General features: G+C 40.1%; 1 protein-coding gene across 1 annotated transcript in view; it reads right to left on the bottom strand.

Moving 5' to 3' along the window:
* Positions 1-21,565, bottom strand: part of LOC139763232 (uncharacterized) — a 110,898-nt gene that overhangs the window by 28,518 nt on the left and 60,815 nt on the right. Inside the window, 2 exon segments of the mRNA XM_071689114.1 lie at positions 5,741-5,871; positions 11,556-11,687. Coding sequence (XP_071545215.1) covers positions 5,741-5,871; positions 11,556-11,687 — 263 coding nt within the window.

Raw genomic sequence — 21,565 nt, 5'->3', positions numbered from 1 at the left:
CTGTACATTCTCTGGCCCTTTTCTATTGATCTTTGGACTGCCAAACTCATTGACTTGAACAATGGTTCACATCTGGATCGATGTTTGTTGGTCATAATTCACAAATTGTGCCACAAAACCAAAAGAGTACGAATCAAAGTCTTAAAAAAAGAAAAAAAACCAGAGTTGATGTCAAGACAGAGAGTAAAGCGAAAACAAGTGGTCACTGCACACCCTTCAGACAATGTAGGTCTTCTGTAGACTCAAGCACAGGAAAGAAGGAGTGCTACAGAAAAAGATTCAGCTCAAACTAAAAGAGCTAAAAATAAACATTTTCGCTCGTAAATCAGAAGTGTATCATGGTCTGACTCTCTAGTAGCAGTAATCCCCAGAGCCACTTGGTACACCCATCCACCGAGTCAAAACTAATGTAACATCATTCATAAAAGTTTAAGAGAGTGCCAAAGGCCCCTTTTCATTATTTTCTCAAAAAAAAAAAAAGTTTTCTGAGGAAGGATATAACAGAGGCCGCTTTACTCACATTAACTCATCTTGAAGCCTAGTATGAGTCGATGATACTAATTTCTCATTACACATGCGGGTGTTCATTGCTATAAAGGGAGTCCAAGCTGCACATATGAACATTCCACTTGGCACCCTCTGGGGAAGTCCAAGTGGTCTCTAAAGGCACGATGCTCTCTTGATGAAATTCTCATGAGTGGATGACAGACACTAAAGTATTCCAAAAACCAATACATTCTTTTGGAAAAACATCCTGACCATGAAGACACCATCATCAAAAACAAGAAGACTGATGTACAGTCTAGTTCACTGGCCTTCCTCCCAGTATCAAAACATACGACAAATGGATTTTTTGCTGGAAGCAGAAGAGGAACTCAAACATCAGAATAATTATTACTCATTCCATATGAAGAGTAAGAATTTTAGAAGCTCTCACTTAAGATTGAAAGCAAAATGGAACTGGTCTCCAAAAAATATGACCACATAAGTTTATCTCAGGTATGGCCCTGTCACATTAATACAAAGACCCAAATGAATGGGTTCAAAATGGGCACTCTTATCAAAGCCTACAAAACCATATTTCTGTCATGAAACAGGCCGGACAATAATTTCAAACGCAAGACTTTTGTCACTTACCGGGCATCAGATTCTTCAAGGAAGACCTGAAATAAATTCCAATCAGAATGATGCTGCCTTTGAATAGGTCTAAAGTTTAGTACAAGGTCATCTGTCAAACACTTCAAATCTTAAATTTTCTGTCAATAGGAATGTTTGAGGAAATCCACATGTAAATTTTAAAGTCTATGAATCTGAGGTCAGAGTCTTAAAAAAAAAGGCTGAGGTGCTTGACAAGAATCCAAAGTTTGTTAATCACGATGAATGACAAAGCTGGAGTTGCTGAAGGAAAGTTTCCACATCAAACACAAGGGATATTCCCATTACTATCCCACAAACCACTTACTTTTATAAGAACTAGGCTCAAAAGAGGAACTGGAGGAAAGATGTAGCATACAACCACAAAGAGCAACTGCAGTTACATCTAAAAAAAAAAAAAAAAAAAAAAAAAAAAAAAAAAAAAAAAAAAGCACAAACATGAGCAGGAAGTGGCTCAGTGATTTTTTGTGGCAGATAAGTCTTCCTGAGATACCAATCTGAAGAAGGTGCCACAAAGAGCATCCTACCTCACAGATGTCTCTGTTGATGTGCTTGATTTCGAGACAGTTGCTAACCTAGACCCTCGGAGATGAAGTGCTTGTATAAAAAGTTCTTGGACATGGCTATGCACAAAACATTTTTGGCTACCTCTACGAGACAAATTTCCAAAAACCCGTGCTCGTCAGGCAATGGATAGCCATTGTGCTATTTGCAAAAGATAAAATTCTGCAACCATGCCTTGGCACATTCTGGGACAATAACTGTGACCTAAGGGTCCTGATCATTTGTGTCTGTTATTTATGTATCCCCATCCAGCAGCCTCAGCCTTCACGACCACCTGAAAAATGGATGCCCTATCTTGAGTTTAATGTGTCTGCTTAAACCCTCACATAAAACTAGGAATGAATCCAAGACATGACCTTCTGGAGGTTCAATAAATTTGGCCATCACAATGAATACAAACAGACAAACAAAAAATGATTCAAGACTTGCTGAAGAAGTGTTTTTGAAAGATCTCTGTTGAATACAAGAAACAGGAACTTTGGCCTACAGCCTCACTGCATGAGGCTCAAAACTGAGCTCTCCAAAAAGTGCTCTATGTGATGACAAGTCACTGAGGTCTAGGACCAAAATGGCAATTGTTGCATTTGCTTAATCCTGAACTTTGTCCTAAGAGAGAGAAGGAGCAACAGTCTGAGGGCTCCACTCTAAAACTTGCATCAGCCTTGAAAACAGATGACACTTACAACTGAAAAGTCTCCATTACGCAAACTGAGTTTTTTGTCATTGACAGTTGGTGTATGATCAGTCCCATGAATTTTGTTCTGAGTAATTCCTGGCATGCTGCCAAAACTTGCATTACTGAAAGTAATAGTTTTGGATGATTTTTATGGTAGCATCACCTTCAGAGTAGCAATGCATCACAATAGGGCTTTGAGTAATGGAGACTTTTCAATTGCAATGTGTCTAAAATCATCCTCTAAATCTTGGTCGATTATCCAATAATTTTACTTTAAGGAATGGTGAAAACTATAAAATGATCATGTTGACCTTTTGCTCAGACAGTGTATACTGACCCAATACCAAATAAATAGTGGATACTGACCAAATACCAAATAAATATATTCTAGCAGTTGGTCACATGCAAATCACATGGTATCTTGCTATGATAATTAATGTGAAAATACAAAAAAATTATATCTTTTTTTCATACTAAGAAGTTACTATTCTAGACACATTATTAGTGTAAAGTGTGATAATTTTTATATTACCAAAGCATGACACCGTAAGTTGAGATGATTTTCCCTAATTCTGTGGTGTTTAAGACTCTTAACCTCTAAATTTGAAATGACAACCAACACTCTTGTTTATGGGTGTCCCTGGCCTCCATCTACTACTGATTAGGTCTCTGGTAAGAAATCTCCTATGAAAAAGATGTATAGTCTTCAATGGACAAAAAAAATGTAGTCTTCTCGGGGACCTTCTCAAGCCAAAGGCCTTCCCCATTTCTGAGTCAAATGCAGCCTCAAACCTCTAGGAACTCCATAACATGAGTCTGAGGATTGTCTCATTTAATTAGTGAGTGGTGGGATGAAGAAGTAAGATTATTAGTGAAAGAGAAGAGAGAGGCATTTGGACGATTTTTGCAGGGAAATAGTGCAAATGACTGGGAGATGTATAAAAGAAAGGCAGGAGGTCCAGAGAAAGGTGCAAGGGGTGAAGAAGAGGGCAAATGAGAGTTGGGGTGAGAGAGTATCATCAAATCTTAGGGAGAAAAAAAATGATGTTTTGGAAGGAGGTAAATAAAGTGCGTAAGACAAGAGAACAAATGGGAACATCAGTGAAGGGGGCTAATTGGGAGGTGATAACAAGTAGTGGTGATGTGAGGAGATGGAGTGAGTATTTTGAAGGTTTGTTGAATGAGTTTGAAGCTTCAAATACAGTGGCACATATAGAGGGCTTTGGTCGAGGTGGTGTGCAAAGTGAGAGGGTTAGGGAGAATGATTTGGTAAACAGAGAAGAGGTAGTAAAAGCTTTGTGGAAGATGAAAGCCGGCAAGGCAGCGGGTTTGGATGGTACTGCAGTGGAATTTATTAAAAAAGGGGGTGACTGTGTTGTTGACTTGTTGGTAAGGATATTTAATGCAAGTATGACTCACGGTGAGGTGCCCTGAGGACTGGCGGAATGAATTCAGAGTGCCACTGTACAAAGGCAAAGGGGATAAAGGTGAGTGCTCAAATTACAGGGGTATAAGTTTGTTGAGTATTCCTGGGAAATTATATGGGAGAGGTACTGATTAAGAGGGTCAAGGCATATACAAAGCATCAGATTGGGGAAGAGCAGTGTGGTTTCAGAAATGGTAGAGGATGTGTGGATCAAGTGTTTGCTTTAAAGAATGTATGTGAGAAATACTTAGAAAAGCAAATGGATTTGTATGTGGCATTTATGGATCTGGAAAAGGCATATGATAGAGTTGATAGAGATGCTCTGTGGAGGGTATTAAGAATATATGGTGTGGGAGGAAAGTTTTTAGAAGCAGTTAAAAGTTTTTATCAACGATGTAAGGCATGTGTATGAGAAGGAAGAGAGGAAAGTGACTGGTTCTCAGTGAATGTCGGTTTGCGGCAGGGGTGCGTGATGTCTCCATGGTTGTTTAATTCGTTTAAGGATGGGGTTGTTAGGGAGGTGAATGCAAGAGTTTTGGAGAGAGGGGCAAGTATGCAGTCTGTAGTGGATGAGAGAGCTTAGGAAGTGAGTCAGTTCTTGTCTGCTGATGATACAGCACTGATGGCTGATTCGTGTGAGAAACTGCAGAAGCTGGTGACTGAGTTTGGTAGTGTGTGAAAGAAGAAAGCTGAGAGCAAATGTGAATAAGAGCAAGGTTATTAGGTACAGTAGGGGTGAGGGACAAGTCAATTGAGAGGTAAGTTTGAATGGAGAAAAACTGGAGGAAGTGAAGTGTTTTAGATATCTGGGAGTGGATTTGGCAGCGGATGGAACCATGGAAGCGGAAGTGAGTCACAGGGTGGGGGAAGGGGCGAAAGTTCTGGAAGTATTGAAAAATGTGTGGAAGGTAAGAACCTTACCTTGGAAAGAAAAAATGGGTATGTTTGAAGGAATAGTGGTTCCAACAATGCCATAAGGTTGCGAGGCATGGGCTATAGATAGAGTTGTGCAAAGGAGGGTGGCTGTATTGGAAATGAGATGTTTGAGGACAATATGTGGTGTGAGGTGGTTTGATTGAGTAAGTAATGAAAGGGTAAGAGAGATGTGAGGTAATAAAAAGAGTGTGGTTGAGAGAGCAGAAGAGAGTGTTTTGAAATGGTTTGGTCACATGGAGAGAATGAGTGAGGAAAGATTGACAAAGAGGATATGTGTGTCAGAGGTGGAGGGAACAAGGAGAAGTGGGAGACCAAATTTGATGTGGAAAAATGGAGTGAAAAAGATTTTGAGCGATCAGGGCCTAAACATGCACGAGGGTGAAAGGCATGCAAGGAATAGTAATTTGGAACGATGTGGTATACCGGGGTCGACGCTGTCAATGGATTGAACCAGGGCATATGAAGTGTCTGGGGTAAACCATGAAAAGTTTTGTGGGGCCTGGATGTGGAAAGGGAGCTGTGGTTTCAGTGCATTATACATGACAGCTAGAGACTGAGTGTGAACGAATGGGGCCTTTGTTGTCTTTTCCTAGCACTACCTCGCGTGCATGCAGGGGTTGTCATTTCATGTGTGGCGGGGTGGCGACGGGAATGAATAAAGGCAGCAAGTACAAATTATGTACATGTGTATATATGTATATGTCTGTGTATGTATATATATGTATACATTGAAATGTAGAGGTATGTATATGTGCGTGTGTGGATGTGTATGTACATAAATGTGTATGGGGGTGGGTTGGGCAATTCTTGCGTCTGTTTCCTTGCACTACCTTGCTAACGCGGGAGACAGCGACAAAGTATAATAATAAATATAAAAAATAATATACTTTTATGTGATTACATTTTCCAGAGCAAGACTGTGGGCTTTTCATTACAGTTATCAAATACTTCTACTATAAGACAGCTATTTATCTAAATTTTACCTATTATTCAAATCATGAAGTTTGGCTGAGTTTGCAGGAGTAAGAGGAACATTGTGAGCAGAGAAGCGTGCAGCCTGATCATTGACGTCGTCCACTCCTCGTTGTAATTCTGCCAGGCCCTCACGGAATTTCTGCAAAAAGAAATGGTTCTTAAGCAAAATCAATACAACTTATTCCTGTTAATTATCATCCATTTCACAAAAGCAATATCAATACAACTTAATCCTGTCAAATTATTAACCTTTACACAGATGGTAACCTAAACTTTACATAATGTGCCTTCTTCACTGCTATCATAATGGAGGATTTGTACTCTATCATACTGCCATAAGCCTTAATAATCTAAAATAACTTTCCATGGTTTTAATATTTGTGAAAAAAATCTTAAATCAATAACTTTTATTTCACCCAAACATTAAATAAGTTAATAAACAATACTGATCCACCAAAATTTTCATAAATGCTGAAGAAATGAAAATATAAAATATCAAAATAAGTACATATATCTATGGTAAATGAATGTGAAGAGACCAAGATGATCAACAAGAAAACACTTTAATAGTTTAAAAAATATATATCAATCATCACATTCTTTACTTCATAAAATGTACTGCTTGGCATAAATACACAAAGATTATGGCCTATACTTGCATTTTTTCACAACAAACATCATCACAACTTAATTCTTCTTTACTGGAATATTCATAATATTGTAACCTTTCACTGCAATCTTATGACTTCCCATAACATTTCCAAGTTCATATACTGATTCACCAGAGGTAACCTCTTCAACCTTACCGTCCTCATTCTGTACTGATTATAGTTTTTTCAGGTGCTTGGTAGATATTTGAAGGCAATCAGTCATATAATTACAATTCAGCATACTTGTATCAACCCATTTCTCTTTAGTTCATATGCAAGTGGCACTTCTTCTGGTCTGTAAGGACCCTTTCATCAGGAGTTCTAGGTCTGTATATTTGCTTGAAAACTATATTATGAGTATTATTCAGCAGATAAACATTCCACATATGTCATAACTGTAGACTGATAATCCCAAAAAACTGCTCTGAATTTCTCGTCAAAAGATCTGGCAGCTTCATCTTGCCTTTGTTCCTGAACACATGCACAACTGCTGCAGATACATAACTCAGATGTTCAAAACTTACATCAAGAATGATCAATTTCCAAGATATGATAGGAAAGGAATAGGACAGATATGTGCATGACCTGTGATAAGGAAAGGTTTAAGAGGGGGTTTGTCTCACTGTGTGGTTGTAATGTGTGTGTGTGTGTGTGTGTGTGTGTGTGTGTGTGTGTGTGTGTGTGAGAAGGTAAACAGTATATGGTTGAAAATGTGAATGACAAGTTTTAAAGCTGAAAAATGAAACTATAAAAATTAACATCCAAAACATATTGAATGAAACACTACAAAGGTCTGAAAGAATACAAGATGAGGTTGAGGTGATGCAGAGTCAAATACGTTTACACAGCTTTCCTGGTACTGTCTATAAATCTATCTAGCTATCTATATCTCTGATCCCTGTTCCAGTTGGAACTTCCTCAAAGGGGTGACCATGGCAAGAGTCTCTATAACTAAAGAAATCCACTATCGTATCGCTTCTTAGCATTTAGTGACCCACCCTTAACATGCCACTGGCAGAGGGCAAGTCTAACCTAGTTTTCAGAAGTTCCTACCTAATGTTTGTAATTACTTCTATCTAATGCTCCTACCTACTACTTCTACCTAATGCTCCTCCCTAAATGTTCCAGCAACTAAAATGTTCATGGTGGCTTTTTAAATGAGATTTGTCTAATGCAACAATTATTATTAATTATATATTCTATTATACTTTGTCGCTGTCTCCCGCGTTTGCGAGGTAGCGCAAGGAAACAGACGAAAGAAATGGCCCAACCCCCCCCATACACATGTATATACATACGTCCACACACGCAAATATACACACCTACACAGCTTTCCATGGTTTACCCCAGACGCTTCACATGCCTTGATTCAATCCACTGACAGCACGTCAACCCCGGTATACCACATCGCTCCAATTCACTCTATTCCTTGCCCTCCTTTCACCCTCCTGCATGTTCAGGCCCCGATCACACAAAATCTTTTTCACTCCATCTTTCCACCTCCAATTTGGTCTCCCTCTTCTCCTCGTTCCCTCCACCTCCGACACATATATCCTCTTGGTCAATCTTTCCTCACTCATTCTCTCCATGTGCCCAAACCACTTCAAAACACCCTCTTCTGCTCTCTCAACCACGCTCTTTTTATTTCCATACATCTCTCTTACCCTTACGTTACTCACTCGATCAAACCACCTCACACCACACGTCCTCAAACATCTCATTTCCAGCACATCCATCGTCCTGCACACTACTCTATCCATAGCCCACGCCTCGCAACCATACAACATTGTTGGAACCACTATTCCTTCAAACATACCCATTTTTGCTTTCCGAGATAATGTTCTCGACTTCCACACATTCTTCAAGGCCCCCAGAATTTTCGCCCCCTCCCCCACCCTATGATCCACTTCCGCTTCCATGGTTCCATCCGCTGCCAGGTCCACTCCCAGATATCTAAAACACTTCACTTCCTCCAGTTTTTCTCCATTCAAACTCACCTCCCAATTGACTTGACCCTCAACCCTACTGTACCTAATAACCTTGCTCTTATTCACATTTACTCTTAACTTTCTTCTTCCACACACTTTACCAAACTCAGTCACCAGCTTCTGCAGTTTCTCACATGAATCAGCCACCAGCGCTGTATCATCAGCGAACAACAACTGACTCACTTATTATACTTTATCACTGTTTCCCGGGTCAGCGAGGTACTGCCAGAAAACAGACAAAGAATGGCCCATCCACTCATACACATATATGTACATAAATGCCCATATACATATCAACATATACATACACATACAAAGACATATACATATATATACATGTACATATTCATGCTTGCTTCATCCATTCCTGTCAGTACCCCACTCCACAGGAAGAAACAACATTAGCCCTCACTTCAGTGAAGTAGCTTCTGGAAAACAGACAAAAAGGCCACATTCGTTCACACTCAGTCTCTAGCTGTCATGTGTAATGCACCGAAACCACAGCTCCCTATCCACATCCAGGCCCCACAGCCATTTCCATGGTTTACCCCAGATGCTTCACATGCTCTGGTTCAGTCCACTGACAGCATGTTGACCCCGGTAACCACATCGTTTCCAATTCGCTCTATTCCTTGCACGCCTCTCACCCTCATGTATGTTCAGGCCCTGATTGCTCAAAATCTTTTTCTATCCATCCTTCCACCTTCAATTTTGTCTCCCACCTCTGACACATATCCTCTTTGTCAATCTTTCCTCACTCATTCTCTCCCATATGTCCATACCATTTCAACACACCTACTTCTGCTCTCTCAACCACACTATTCTTATTTCCACACATCTGTCTTACCCTTTCATTACTTACTTGATCAAACCACCTCACACCACATATTGTCCTCAAACATTTCATTTCCAACACATCCACCCTCCTCCATACAACCCTTTCTATAGCCCATGCCTCGCAACCATACAACATTGTTGGAACAACTATTCCTTCAAAGCAAACATGTGGTAGATGATGTGTGGATCAAATGTTTGCTCTGAAGAATGTATTGGAGAAATACTTATAAAAACACATGGATTTGTATGTAGCATTTATGGATCTGGAGAAGGTATATGATAAGAGTTGATAGAGATGCTTTGTGGAGGATATTAAGAGTATATGGTGAGGGAGGTAAGTTGCTAGAAGCAGTGAAAATTTTTTACCAAGGATGTAAGGCATGTGTATGAGTAAAGAGAGGAAAGCGATTGGTTCCCAGTAAATGTCAAAGTCTGTGGCTGGGGTGTGTGATTGTTTATGGATGGGGTGGTTAGGGAGGTAAATGGAAGAGTTTTGGAGAGAGGTGGCAAGTATGCAGTCTGTTGGGAAGGAGAGGGCTTAGGACGTGAGTCAGTTGTTGTTGTTTGCCGATGATACACCTCTAGTGGCTGATTCAAGTGAGAACCTGCAGAAGCTGGTGACTGAGTTCGGAAGTGTGAAAAGAGAATAAGAATGTTAATACTGTTGTCTTTGAGTTTATCTTGATTTTCACTGTAGTAACAGCGATCATAATCTTGGCTCACAGACAATGAAGCAAAATGCATTCTAGAAGTGTTTTCTTCAGTACCTTGGGATGACTATGGTCTAGAACCATTTAAATGGTTGCATACAATTTCTGCCAGTGAACTATCTCTGTTTCTTTTACCTGTAAGTACTGTTTGTGCCACAACAGCAATGGAAGACAGGGTGTTGTATTCAGATTGAAAAAATACTTTACGAAAACAAGGTACCTAGCCAAACAAAAGTAAATCCATCATCAATACTATCATATTAAACTTTGCATCCACACTTGATGGTTGGCTCTACAACTTGCAGGTAATCGAAATACTGAGTCATGCTCTTACTCCTCCCTATGCATCTGATTACTGGAGTAAATTTCTTGGAGACGACTCATTGTATCTTGATCAGTGGTTTGTTTTATTCTTCTACACTGTGCCAATGTCTGTCTGCATGGTGTTGTCAATTCAGAACTAACATGCAGCCAAATGGAAGTTACAAAATATGGAAATCCTGTCAAATTCGGTAGAAATGGAATTTTCAGATTCTCGACATCGTTTCATTCAAAAACACCACCCCTTTTACATACAAACAAAAATAAAAGTGCACTACCTCTAGAACTGCAAGCCAGTTATTCAATAATAAAATCAGGCAACCTTATCCCAAACCTTATCAAAACTACTGCTTTCCACTCTACTGATGTGAGGTAAATGGCTTGTATGTCAATTAGAAATACTGTGCTTCCTTCTGACAGACTCATTTCAACAGTTCTGAAATTAGGCAACATCCAAGGTCATCATCATTCATAATCATCACGAACATATCTTTACCCAAGTATAAGACATATCCCCAATTGGTGAAATCAGAATATACATCACTTACAGAAGTCCATCAAATTTTGCCCCAAAGCTAATTATATTGCCCACTTCAGGGAAGGTCTCTGTTTTCTAGGAATATCAGGGGTTTCGATAAATATATACACACATATGAATTGGATCTATGTGGTATATCGGGGTTGACGTGCTGTCAGTGGGTTGAATCAGGGCATGTGAAGCATCTGGGGTAAACCATGGAAAGCTGTGTAGGTATGTATATTTGCGTGTGTGGACGTATGTATATACATGTGTATGGGGGTGGGTTGGGCCATTTCTTTCGTCTGTTTCCTTGCGCTACCTCGCAAACGCGGGAGACAGCAAAAAAAAAAAAAAAAAAAAAAAAAAAAAAAAAAAAAAAAGAGCAGCCTATTGTTTACAGGGTATAGTTTGGCAAAACTCTCTTAGTTCATTATTTGAGGAGGGTTTTGACAAAAAAGAAATATCAGGTATTCTAATCAATACATAAACAGAAATGCCACTTTCCCCTTTATATGTTATAGCTCACTAAATATGTGCTTTAATTCCCTTATCCATCACTACTTGCCTCAATGACATATATATCTGTCAATTTACTCTTTATAATGGTCATTCTTACAACAGGTCCAGTTTAAAAGAAAACATCTCATTCTACAAGCATTCAATGCTCAGACAACACTCATGTGCATAAAACCAGCTTTCTCTTATTCTCGAGACCTATAACAAAGTTACCTCAAACCAGTCTATAAATACAGTATCCTATGAGAAAACAATATCTTATGAGTGCAAAAGACACTAACCCTAACATTGTGAGCATGTTGGTCTGCGAGGTTCGAGTCCTGGGGCACTGGTCCCCACGAATCAACTGTCTTCTCTGCTTCCTCCAAACGCCCACTCACTTCTTCAACTGTCTTCTGTAGAACCCCAAGTTTCTGTAACGATGAAAATAGCTGCTGAAATTATCCGACATAAAATTTTATCTTGTGGATAGCTGATTACAAATATTCATTACTTTCATTTTCACAGATAAAACAATATAAACAAATGAATATATTTTCATCAAACTCATATTCTCTGATGTGATCAACTTAAGAGAAATTAAATATGAAATAATCATCTTATTATTCAAACCCACACTATATATGAACACAAAATAAATAACTAACCAGCTGTTTGTTGATATATAGTAAATTCTAATAATAATTCATAAAATTTGTAAAAACTTCTTATCACAAATCAGTTCAGTGAGGGAGTTCCACACTTGTTACAAAAACTTGCAAGACACCCACTGGAAATTGACTGTAGGTCACAAGTGAAATGTTCAGAGAAGAATTGGGCAAAGTATCATCTTCTTCAGTGACAGTAACTGGTATCAATAACCATCTTTCATTTTAGGGGATTCATGCATCATTTTGAAACTGGTCATCAAATCCATATACTAAATGCCACATTTTTCTTCATCATTTCTTCCTAAACCGTTGATTATGCATAAGCCTATGCCTTTGTGGTTAAGCTGCATGTATACGAGTTACATGGTGTCTCCAGGTCAATTTATGGCCACCCAAAAATAAGCTGCCATATTTCAAGCACTGGGAGATGTGTAAAAGAAACAGGCAGGAGGTCAAGTGAAACGTGCAAGAGGAGAAAAAGTGGGCAAATGAGAGTTGGTGTGAGAGTATCAATAAATTTTAGGAAGAATAAAAAGATGTGCATTACACATGACAGCTAGGGACTGAGTGTGAACGAATGTGGCCTTTGTTGTCTTTCATGGCGCTACCTTGTGTGTGCATGAGGGGGAGGGGGTGCCATTTCATGTGTGGCAGGGTGGTGACAGGAATGGATGAAGGCAGCAAGTTGGAATATGTACATGTGTATATATGTATATGTCTGAGTATGTATATGTATAAGTGTGTATATGTATGTGTGTGGATGTGTATGTATATACATGTGTATGTGGGTGGGTTGGGCCATTCTTTCGTCTGTTTCCTTGTGCTACCTTGCTAACGCAGAAGACAGAGACAAAGTATAATAAAAAAATATAAATAAAATGATGTTTTGGAAGGAGGGAAATAAAGTGTGAAGGGGGCTAATGGGGAGGTAATAACAAGTAGTGGTGAAGTAAGAAGGAGATGGCATGAGTATTTTGAAGGTTTGTTGAATGTGTTTGATGATAGAGTGGCAGATATAGGGTGTTTTGGGCAAGGTGGTGTGCGAAGTGAGAGAGTTAGGGAGAATGGTTTGGTAAACAAAGAAGAGGTAGTGAAAGCTTTGTGGAAGATGAAAGCTAGCAAGGCAGTGGGTTTGGATGGCATTGCAGTGGAATTTATCAAAAAAGGGGGTGACTGTGTTGTTAACTGGTTGGTAAGGATATTCAATGTATGTATGGTTCATAGTGAAGTGCCTGAGGATTGGCAGAATGCATTCAGAGTGCCATTGTATAAAGGCAAAGGAGATAAAGGTGGGTGTTCAAATTACAGTGGTATAAGTTTGTAGAGAATTCCTGGGAAGTTATATGGGAGGGTATTGATTGAGAGGGTAAAGGCATTGTACAGAGCATCAGATTGGGGAAGAGCAGTGTGGTTTCAGAAATGGTAGAGGATGTGTGGATCAGGTGTTTGCTTTGAAGAATGTATGCAAGAAATACTTAGAAAAACAGATGGATTTGTATGTAGCATTTATAAATCTGGAGAAGGCATATAAGAGTGGATAGAGATGCTTTGTGGAAGGTATTAAGAGTATATGGTGCAGGAGGTAAGTAGCTAGATGCAGTGAAATGTTTTTATCAAGGATGTAAGGCATGTGTATGAGCAGGAAGAGAGGAAAGTGATTGGTTCTCAGTGAATGTCGGTTTGTAGCAGGGGTGCTTGATGTCTCCATGGCTGTTTAATTTGTTTATGGATGGGGTTGTTAGGTAGGGGAATGCAAGAGTTTTGGAGAGAGGGGCAAGTATGCAGTCTGTTGTGGATGAGAGAGCTTGGGAAGCGAGTCAGTTGTTGTTCACTTATTATACAGCGCTGGTGGGTGATTTGGGTGAGAAAATGCTGAAGTTGGTGACTGAAATTGGTAAAAGTTGTGAAAGAAGAAAGTTGAGAGTAAATATGAATAAGAGCAAGGTTATTAGGTTCAGTAGGGTTGAGGGACAAAATTGGGAAGTAAGTCTGAATGGAGAAAAACTGGAGGAAATGAAGTGTTTTAGATATGTAGGAGTGGATTTATCAGCGGATGGAACAATGGAAGTGGAAGTGAGTCACTGGGTGGGGAAGGGAGCGAAAGTTCTGGGAGCACTGAAGAATGTGTGGAAGGTGAGAATGTTATCTCGGAGAGCAAAAATGGGTATGTCTGAAGGAATAGTGGTTCCAACAATGTTATATGGTTGCAAGGCATGGGCTATAGATAAGGTTGTGCAGAGGAGGGTGGATTTGTTGGAAATGAAATGTTTGAGGACAACATGTGGTGAGAGGTGGTTTGATCGAATAAGTAATGAAAGGGTAAGAAAGATGCGAGGTAGTAAAAAGAGTGTGGTGGAGAGATCAGAAGAGGGTGTTTTGAAATGGTTTGGTCACATGGAGAGAATGAGTGAGGAAAGATTGACAAAGAAGATATATGTGTCAGAGGTGGAGGGAACAACAAGAAGTGGGAGACCAAATTGGAGGTGGAAGGATGGAGTGAAAAAGATTTTAAGCGATTGTGGCCTGAACATACAGGAGGGTGAAAGGCATGCAAGAAATAGAGGGAATTGGAATGATGTGGTATACCAGGGTCGATGTGCTGTCAATGGATTGAACCAAGGAATGTGAAGCATCTGGGGTAAAACATGGAAAGCTTTGTGGGGCCTAGATGTGGAATGGGAGCTGTGGTTTTGGTGCATTACAAATGACAGCTACAGACTGAGTGTGAATGAATGTGGCCTTTGTTGTCTTTTCCTAGCACTACCTCAAGCGCGCACGCAGGGGAGGGGGTGTCATTTCATGTGTGGCGGGGTGGCGATGGGAATGGATGAAGGCAGCAAGTACGGATATACACATGTGTATATATGTACGTCTCTGTGTATGCATATGTTGAAATGTATATGTATATGTGCGTGTGTGGGCGTTTATGTATATACATGTGTATGTGGGTGGGTTGGGCCATTTCTTTTGTCTGTTTCCCTGTGCTACCTTGCTAATGCGGAAGACAGCGACTAAGTATAATGAAAAATAAATAAAAATTTCAAACACAGCTATCATACACTACAACCCTCAGTGTATTCAAAGTATAAAGGAACCAGAACATCTAAAATCAATATATTATAATTTTTACTGTGTTACGACATACATAACCCGACTGTAACTCCTAACTTATGATTTACTACTCTAATAACTAACTAAACCTTGAAAATAAACATATATCACACACTCTCATGAATATGGGAAAATAAACACCCAACAAATCACATCCAAAATGAGTCAATAATACTTAATATCTTCAGTTTCATCCTCTCATTCAAGACTGTCAGTTTAACTTATGTAATATGAATTGCTTCCCACCACAAGATAAAATATAATCTTGCCTTTGGTAGTTACAAAGATCATTAGTAAATGCTATAAGTCAATTCAACTGCTAATAAAGTGGGGAGGTCTGAGTAACTTACTAGGTAACAAACATAGATGGTAAGGGCAACTGAATGTCCTAATCAAGGTCTCATTAATAAAAATATATATATATATATATATATATATATATATATATATATATATATATATATATATAGAGAGAGAGAGAGAGAGAGAGAGAGAGAGAGAGAGGTTGTAGTTCTTGTGTATGGATTATTGTTAAAATGACCAAATAACTTCCCAACCTCCCGAATTTTTCCCCCAAGTTGTCTATTATCTCTTCTTACTTGACGTATGTACGTGGGAAGCACGACTTGTGCAGTGTCCACAGGACTTACTTACAAGAAGGCTCCTTCAAACTACATGCACTCAAGAAGCAAAACTGCCCTCACATGGGAGTCCACTGTTATACCAACAATAATACGACGCCACGAACAAAACGCAATACTATATATCGCCGAGGCAGTAATCATATCAAGAAATGACAACCATAAAACCTGCCAAAACAGGACACTACTTCAACCATAAGCCTTGATATACCTTAAACCCAACGAGTGTGCAGATGTACATGTGCGTCTGCCTACAGTCCACTGCCAAATATCTTAAAAGCACGTTCACTTCCTCCAATTTTCTCTCCATTCAAAACAATCACCAGCATGGTCCCGAAGTTCAATGTTGAATACCTATAGAGGAGGCGATTACTACACTTGGTATCTTATGTTTATTCCAATAAACACAAACAGATAAAACGCGTGGCAACGATGGCAAGCAACTCGTGTCGGCCACAGTATACATAAACAAAGTCCTTAGTAACCATGCAAATCAAAAGTAACAAATCCATCTGGTCCTTAAAATCAAATCATGGACTTCCTGCATATTATTATACCACTGAAGTAAATCATTAAATGACTGTATCTCACAAATATTTTTGCTTTCATGTAAAACAATATAAATGCCCTCTACGCTCTGAGATGCAGTACAAATACGCCAGAGAGATGTTCCCAGTGGACTAGATCCGCGCAACATACCCCCCCACACAATTCCCATCTTAAAGGAAGAACATTTCGCCATGAGAGGAGCTCATGATACCCCCTTACCATAAGTCATAAGCTGGAGAAAACTACCTAGCTTAGTATCAAACTGCGTCTTAAATATAAGAGCAAATATAACAAGATGATTAGTCTGGGAAAAAACTCATTACATCTGTTTTCCACCACATTCATTATGAAACTGAATTTCCCATCACTCAGTAACTGTGCTACCAATGGGTTTCTTTCAATCACTATAAATAATCAAGCAATTACCGTACCCTTACTGTGTAAACATATAATTTCTATCACGCACTGTTCTTGGGTCACCTTTGTTACAAGGGGTCTTTGAACAACTTCTATGTTATCTATTCGTTACAAAAAAGGCTTATAATAAAGTAATCAATGATGAACAAACACCTTTAATACGGGTAAATTATATCATAATGAGCAAACCTTACCATCAAAGGTGGATGACGGTGGAACCACCTCCCCCGCAGCCAAGCCTCACACCTTGACGACCTTGGGCCAAGCCAGGCTGCCCTCTCTTACACACCTGCTTATCTTCCCTTCACACATGTGCTCACTAATCACTCTTACACACACACACGGTACCACAGACCCTCTCAAGGCTTCTTACATGATCGTTTACGATGTCAACTACCTCCCATACACCAGAAATTCGATGGCATCCAAAAACTTGCCATACTTAAATAGTAAAAACTGTTAAGAGCAGCACCATATACCGCAGTCTCACAAAAGCAGGAAGTACGCAACCAGTTTTCAATTCAAGTACTCATGGTAAATAAATCGAATTCACCTTTTTCCTCCTTCTTACCACAATACGTGAATCGTATAAGGAACGACACCTCGATAAACTATGAAGGCTAGGACAATGCTCACTACGTCACCCCACTGAACGGGAGGTTTGCATTTTGGAATTTGGAAGGGAGTAATGTGGACCCCAGTGTCAGGCTTGATGCTCAACTGAATATAGCGCATGTTGGTGGAGGGGGTTTTGCTGTGGTGCGGGGACGCCAAGCTTGTAGGTGACTCTCGACTGCACGTGGTGTGGTATTTGTTAACGGTAGAGAAAAGACTGTGTAAAATATCAACCAAATGCTTACTGTTACATGGAGGTTAGCGTGATAGTGGTTTATGATGGAGAGGGAATATGGACGCCTCAATGTGCGAGCAACTCTACTGCGTTTGGTACAAGGATGTGTGTGTGTGTGTGTGTGTGTGTGTGTGTGTTACTATGGTGCTTGTTAAAGGGACTCCCAGGTAAGCAGTGGGGCTGAATGGATGTAGGTGTAAATGGTGAACTGGAGGACTGAAAAGATTCAGAAAAACAACGATAATCAAAATCTAAAATCAATGGGCGATGGGATGCTACAAGAACTTACAAATTCGTGAAGCCATGTAGTACTACGAGGTGATGAATAGGATATTGATTACGTGGCCGGAGGCCCAAATCTATTGTCAAGATTCAGTAGTCATTTAGTCTCTGTGCATTGTGAAGCTGGTTCGCAAGATACGCTAATCAATTAACAACTCACAACACCGTGTGGGTCTGTGTGGTTATTAACCGAGTAACATCATGCATGTGGTGTGTGGGAGCGATGGGCCGTGCTTGGCTTGCATGTGACAGTTAACTAAATTGTGAATGAAGCTAATATGTATGTCTATCTCTGGCATGCAATGTGATAAGTAGGCACAAGGATGGTCACACTTTTACATAAACTCGGTGTGGCATTCAATATCTGTGAAGAATGTGTTGGGAAGGGGGTCAGCTGATTAAAGAAAGCTTGAAGAAAACCGCAAGTTAAATCTTGCCATAAATGAGTCACTTACCTTGTCTGCGAGCCATACATGCTTGTACACGTCAACCATTTTCACCCAACTAAACTTTTCCAACACATTTACACACACACACACACAGCCTGACTATCACTGTCAGTTGAATGGTATTACCGTCTCCTCAAAGAACTTCTCTTTTCTTCAACCTGTCCTTCCTACTGAATGTAGATCAGCTTTAAAGCTAAGGAGCCCCTGGATGGGGGAGGGGGGAGGGTTATAGCCCCAGAACCGCTTTCCAAAGGAGTTCTAGAGTTATATATATATATATATATATATATATATATATATATATATATATATATATATATATATATATATTCTATACTTCTTTTGGAAAAAATAAAATAAGGAGGGGAGGATTTCCAGTTCCCTGCTCCCACCCCTTTTAGTCGTCTTCTCCGACACACGCGGAATACGTAGGCAGTATTCTTTCTCCCCTACCCCAGGGATATATATATATATATATATATATATATATATATATATATATATATATATATATATATATATATATATATATATAAGGTGATAAGAATTCTCGTTTACATCATCTCTATCCTCTATTAAATTTTCACTCGAATATTTACGTACACATAAATTACTTACACCTAACCTACATTAAACAAGAACACTAAATCACTTTCTCTGTCTCTTCCCTACTATAAAATACATAACAATGCACAAACTATTATTTTTTTCCCCTCTAATACACAATACGGCATACACTTCTAAGCACTCGCATCGAACAAAAACTGCACACAATGTCCACCATACTAAACCTATTGTCCTATTTTCCCCCCAGGGAGGAGGACGTTCTCAAACTCTAAACTGCAATCGAATGCAGGGAAATAAACACAACTTTAATCAAGTGAGCCAATACAACGCGGTGTGGGCGGTGAGTGGGCGACTCAACCGCGCTTGTGTCTTGATGAATATGTGTTTGACATTTAAGCCGCACCGCTTAATGCAACAACCATTCCCTCTTTTCTGCATAATGTCCCTGTGAAACGCAACTCGAATCTACCCATCACCACCACTTTCATTACAGTGGAGATGTCCCTCCATAGTATCAGCCATGAACATCTGGTCTGCAGTTTTCTTTTTTCCGGTTGTACAGGTCTGAACACTATATACAGACACGATAACATATAGTTACCACTTCCGTAGGCCCATAAAGTCACAAGTTATCAAAGCCACATCTGAATATGATTTACCATCGTATACAGACAAGAGTTCTTGAAGACGTCCTCTACTCCCACACCATTTAAACCATGTCTTTTATTGGCAACAAATTAAAGAGCAAAGCCACGAATTTGCAACCAGCAGCACAAAAGCGATGACGCAATGCTATAATAAGTAGTGTGAGGCTGATACCGGTCTTGCAAGCACGCAACACCTACACCCTCTCTCACTCGCTCTCTGGTCAACGCCTCGCTCACACAAGGTCAGAGTTGCTGACATCCTACATCACATGACTTCCAACCCCCCACCCCAGTGCAAATGCTTTACGCCAGAATCAGAACCATTGTAATCTGCCTTTAACGATGCTTTTTTTTTTTTTTGGTTTTCTTGATTGACTTATTTGAACTCGTATGTCCTTTACCACAAAATGTTTCCAGCACAAGTCATTTTCAAAGACACGTAGGACTTACGTACACGTAACTGATATTTTCAGAGTAAACTTTAACTAAATCTTTGATGAATACACTTTCGTTACATCCCCCATCAAACTGGGCCACATTAGAGACCGGAAATATCTTCCTAAATCACAAATCATACCTCAAGCGTTCAATATTCTCGCCAGCATAGACGAACATATGAAAGTCGCACAATCCTAAATCCATCCGTTCTTATCCATATCCATACCGGATCTCCTGACTATGGGTCCCGAAGATTAAATAAAGCCTAGGCAACACGTCAACCTTACAGACCCCCTTCCTTCCTACGTCCGCAATATATCCTAGTGTATAGGAGCTGCCTCTGGGGAGTAGGATAAGTTGCAGCGTCAGGGTATATGGCCAGCCAGCCACCCACACCACGCCATCCAGGTTAGGCGCAGCCGTGGAAGCGCGCCAGTCGGCTCCCGCGACACAACAGGGGTGGGGTGCTTCAGTTGACAGGCCACAGACACCCACAAGCTAATAAAACAGCATCCCGGCCGGATAACGGGCGCTGATAATGCTACCAAAGAGAGTTTTCTCATGTTTTATTTTCTCTCTGCACCTGATGCACACACACAAAAAAAAAATGTACCTTTAGCGATGCGCACGGCACAGTTCTACTGTCAAATGCCCCTTCTTCAGTTTCCACACTACGATCCTCAATCCATAACTTAGCATAATGGACTCCTATAAGACTAAAATACAGACGTTATCCATGCGTATACAGTATAAACATACGCTTGTTTACATGTATAACAACCACCACATTATATAACGAACTTCAATCGCAACCATAACTTTGATTATAAACATGTATAGTGCCCACCTATACTAACATTAAATCCCACGGCGGTATCTGGCAAGTCCAGCTACAATAGTTTAAAGCACAGACCGCCATTCTACTACACCTTGTCAGTGCCGCCTTACCTATCCCCCATCTTACATATACATACATTACGATGGTCTCTGAAGTCTTCTACCCACACAGGTGGGTCAGGAACCTTACCTTACCTTGCGTATACCTTCTCCTTCTTTCTCACGCCAATAAACCATCACACTAAACGAAGGAAAACAAATGATACTCAGCTAAGCCCACAACTAAAGTAATTTCTTTAAAGATCATCACACTATAAAATTTTTCCTTAGCTTGTAGACTATGATAAATGACTGCAGGACTGCTGTTAGAAAACAGTCATACATGACTGGCAAGGAAGTATCTATGACGTCACCACAATAATACGCTACTCACACCCTCGTTCACTCAATTTCCTGAATGGTAATTGCGTATGCGGCGTGACAAGTGCGTACAGACCGAGGACGGGGGGGTGGAAAGCAGAAGCAGGGGAGGATGGATGGGATGATCAAAAGGAGACATATGCAGAAAAAGAGACCACAAGAGCTTTGTGAGAAGACGCAGTATTCAGATTATCATGAGTGGATGGGAGAGAGAGAGAGAGAGAGAGAGAGAGAGAGAGAGAGAGAGAGAGAGAGAGAGAGAGAGAGAGAGAGAGAGAGAGAGAGAGAGAGAGAGAGAGAGAGAGAGAGAGTTATGAAGTGTTCTAAAGAGGGTTTATGAAGGGTTGTAAAGTGAGGGGGGGGGGGGGCTACGTCTGGTGGAGAATGAAGGCGTAGTGGTGGTGGTGGTGGTGTGAGGGGGAGAGTGAGTGGT

This window comes from Panulirus ornatus, chromosome 46, assembly GCF_036320965.1.
Source record: "Panulirus ornatus isolate Po-2019 chromosome 46, ASM3632096v1, whole genome shotgun sequence".
NCBI lineage: Eukaryota > Metazoa > Arthropoda > Malacostraca > Decapoda > Palinuridae > Panulirus > Panulirus ornatus.
This window is presented reverse-complemented; position numbering and strand designations above follow the sequence as displayed.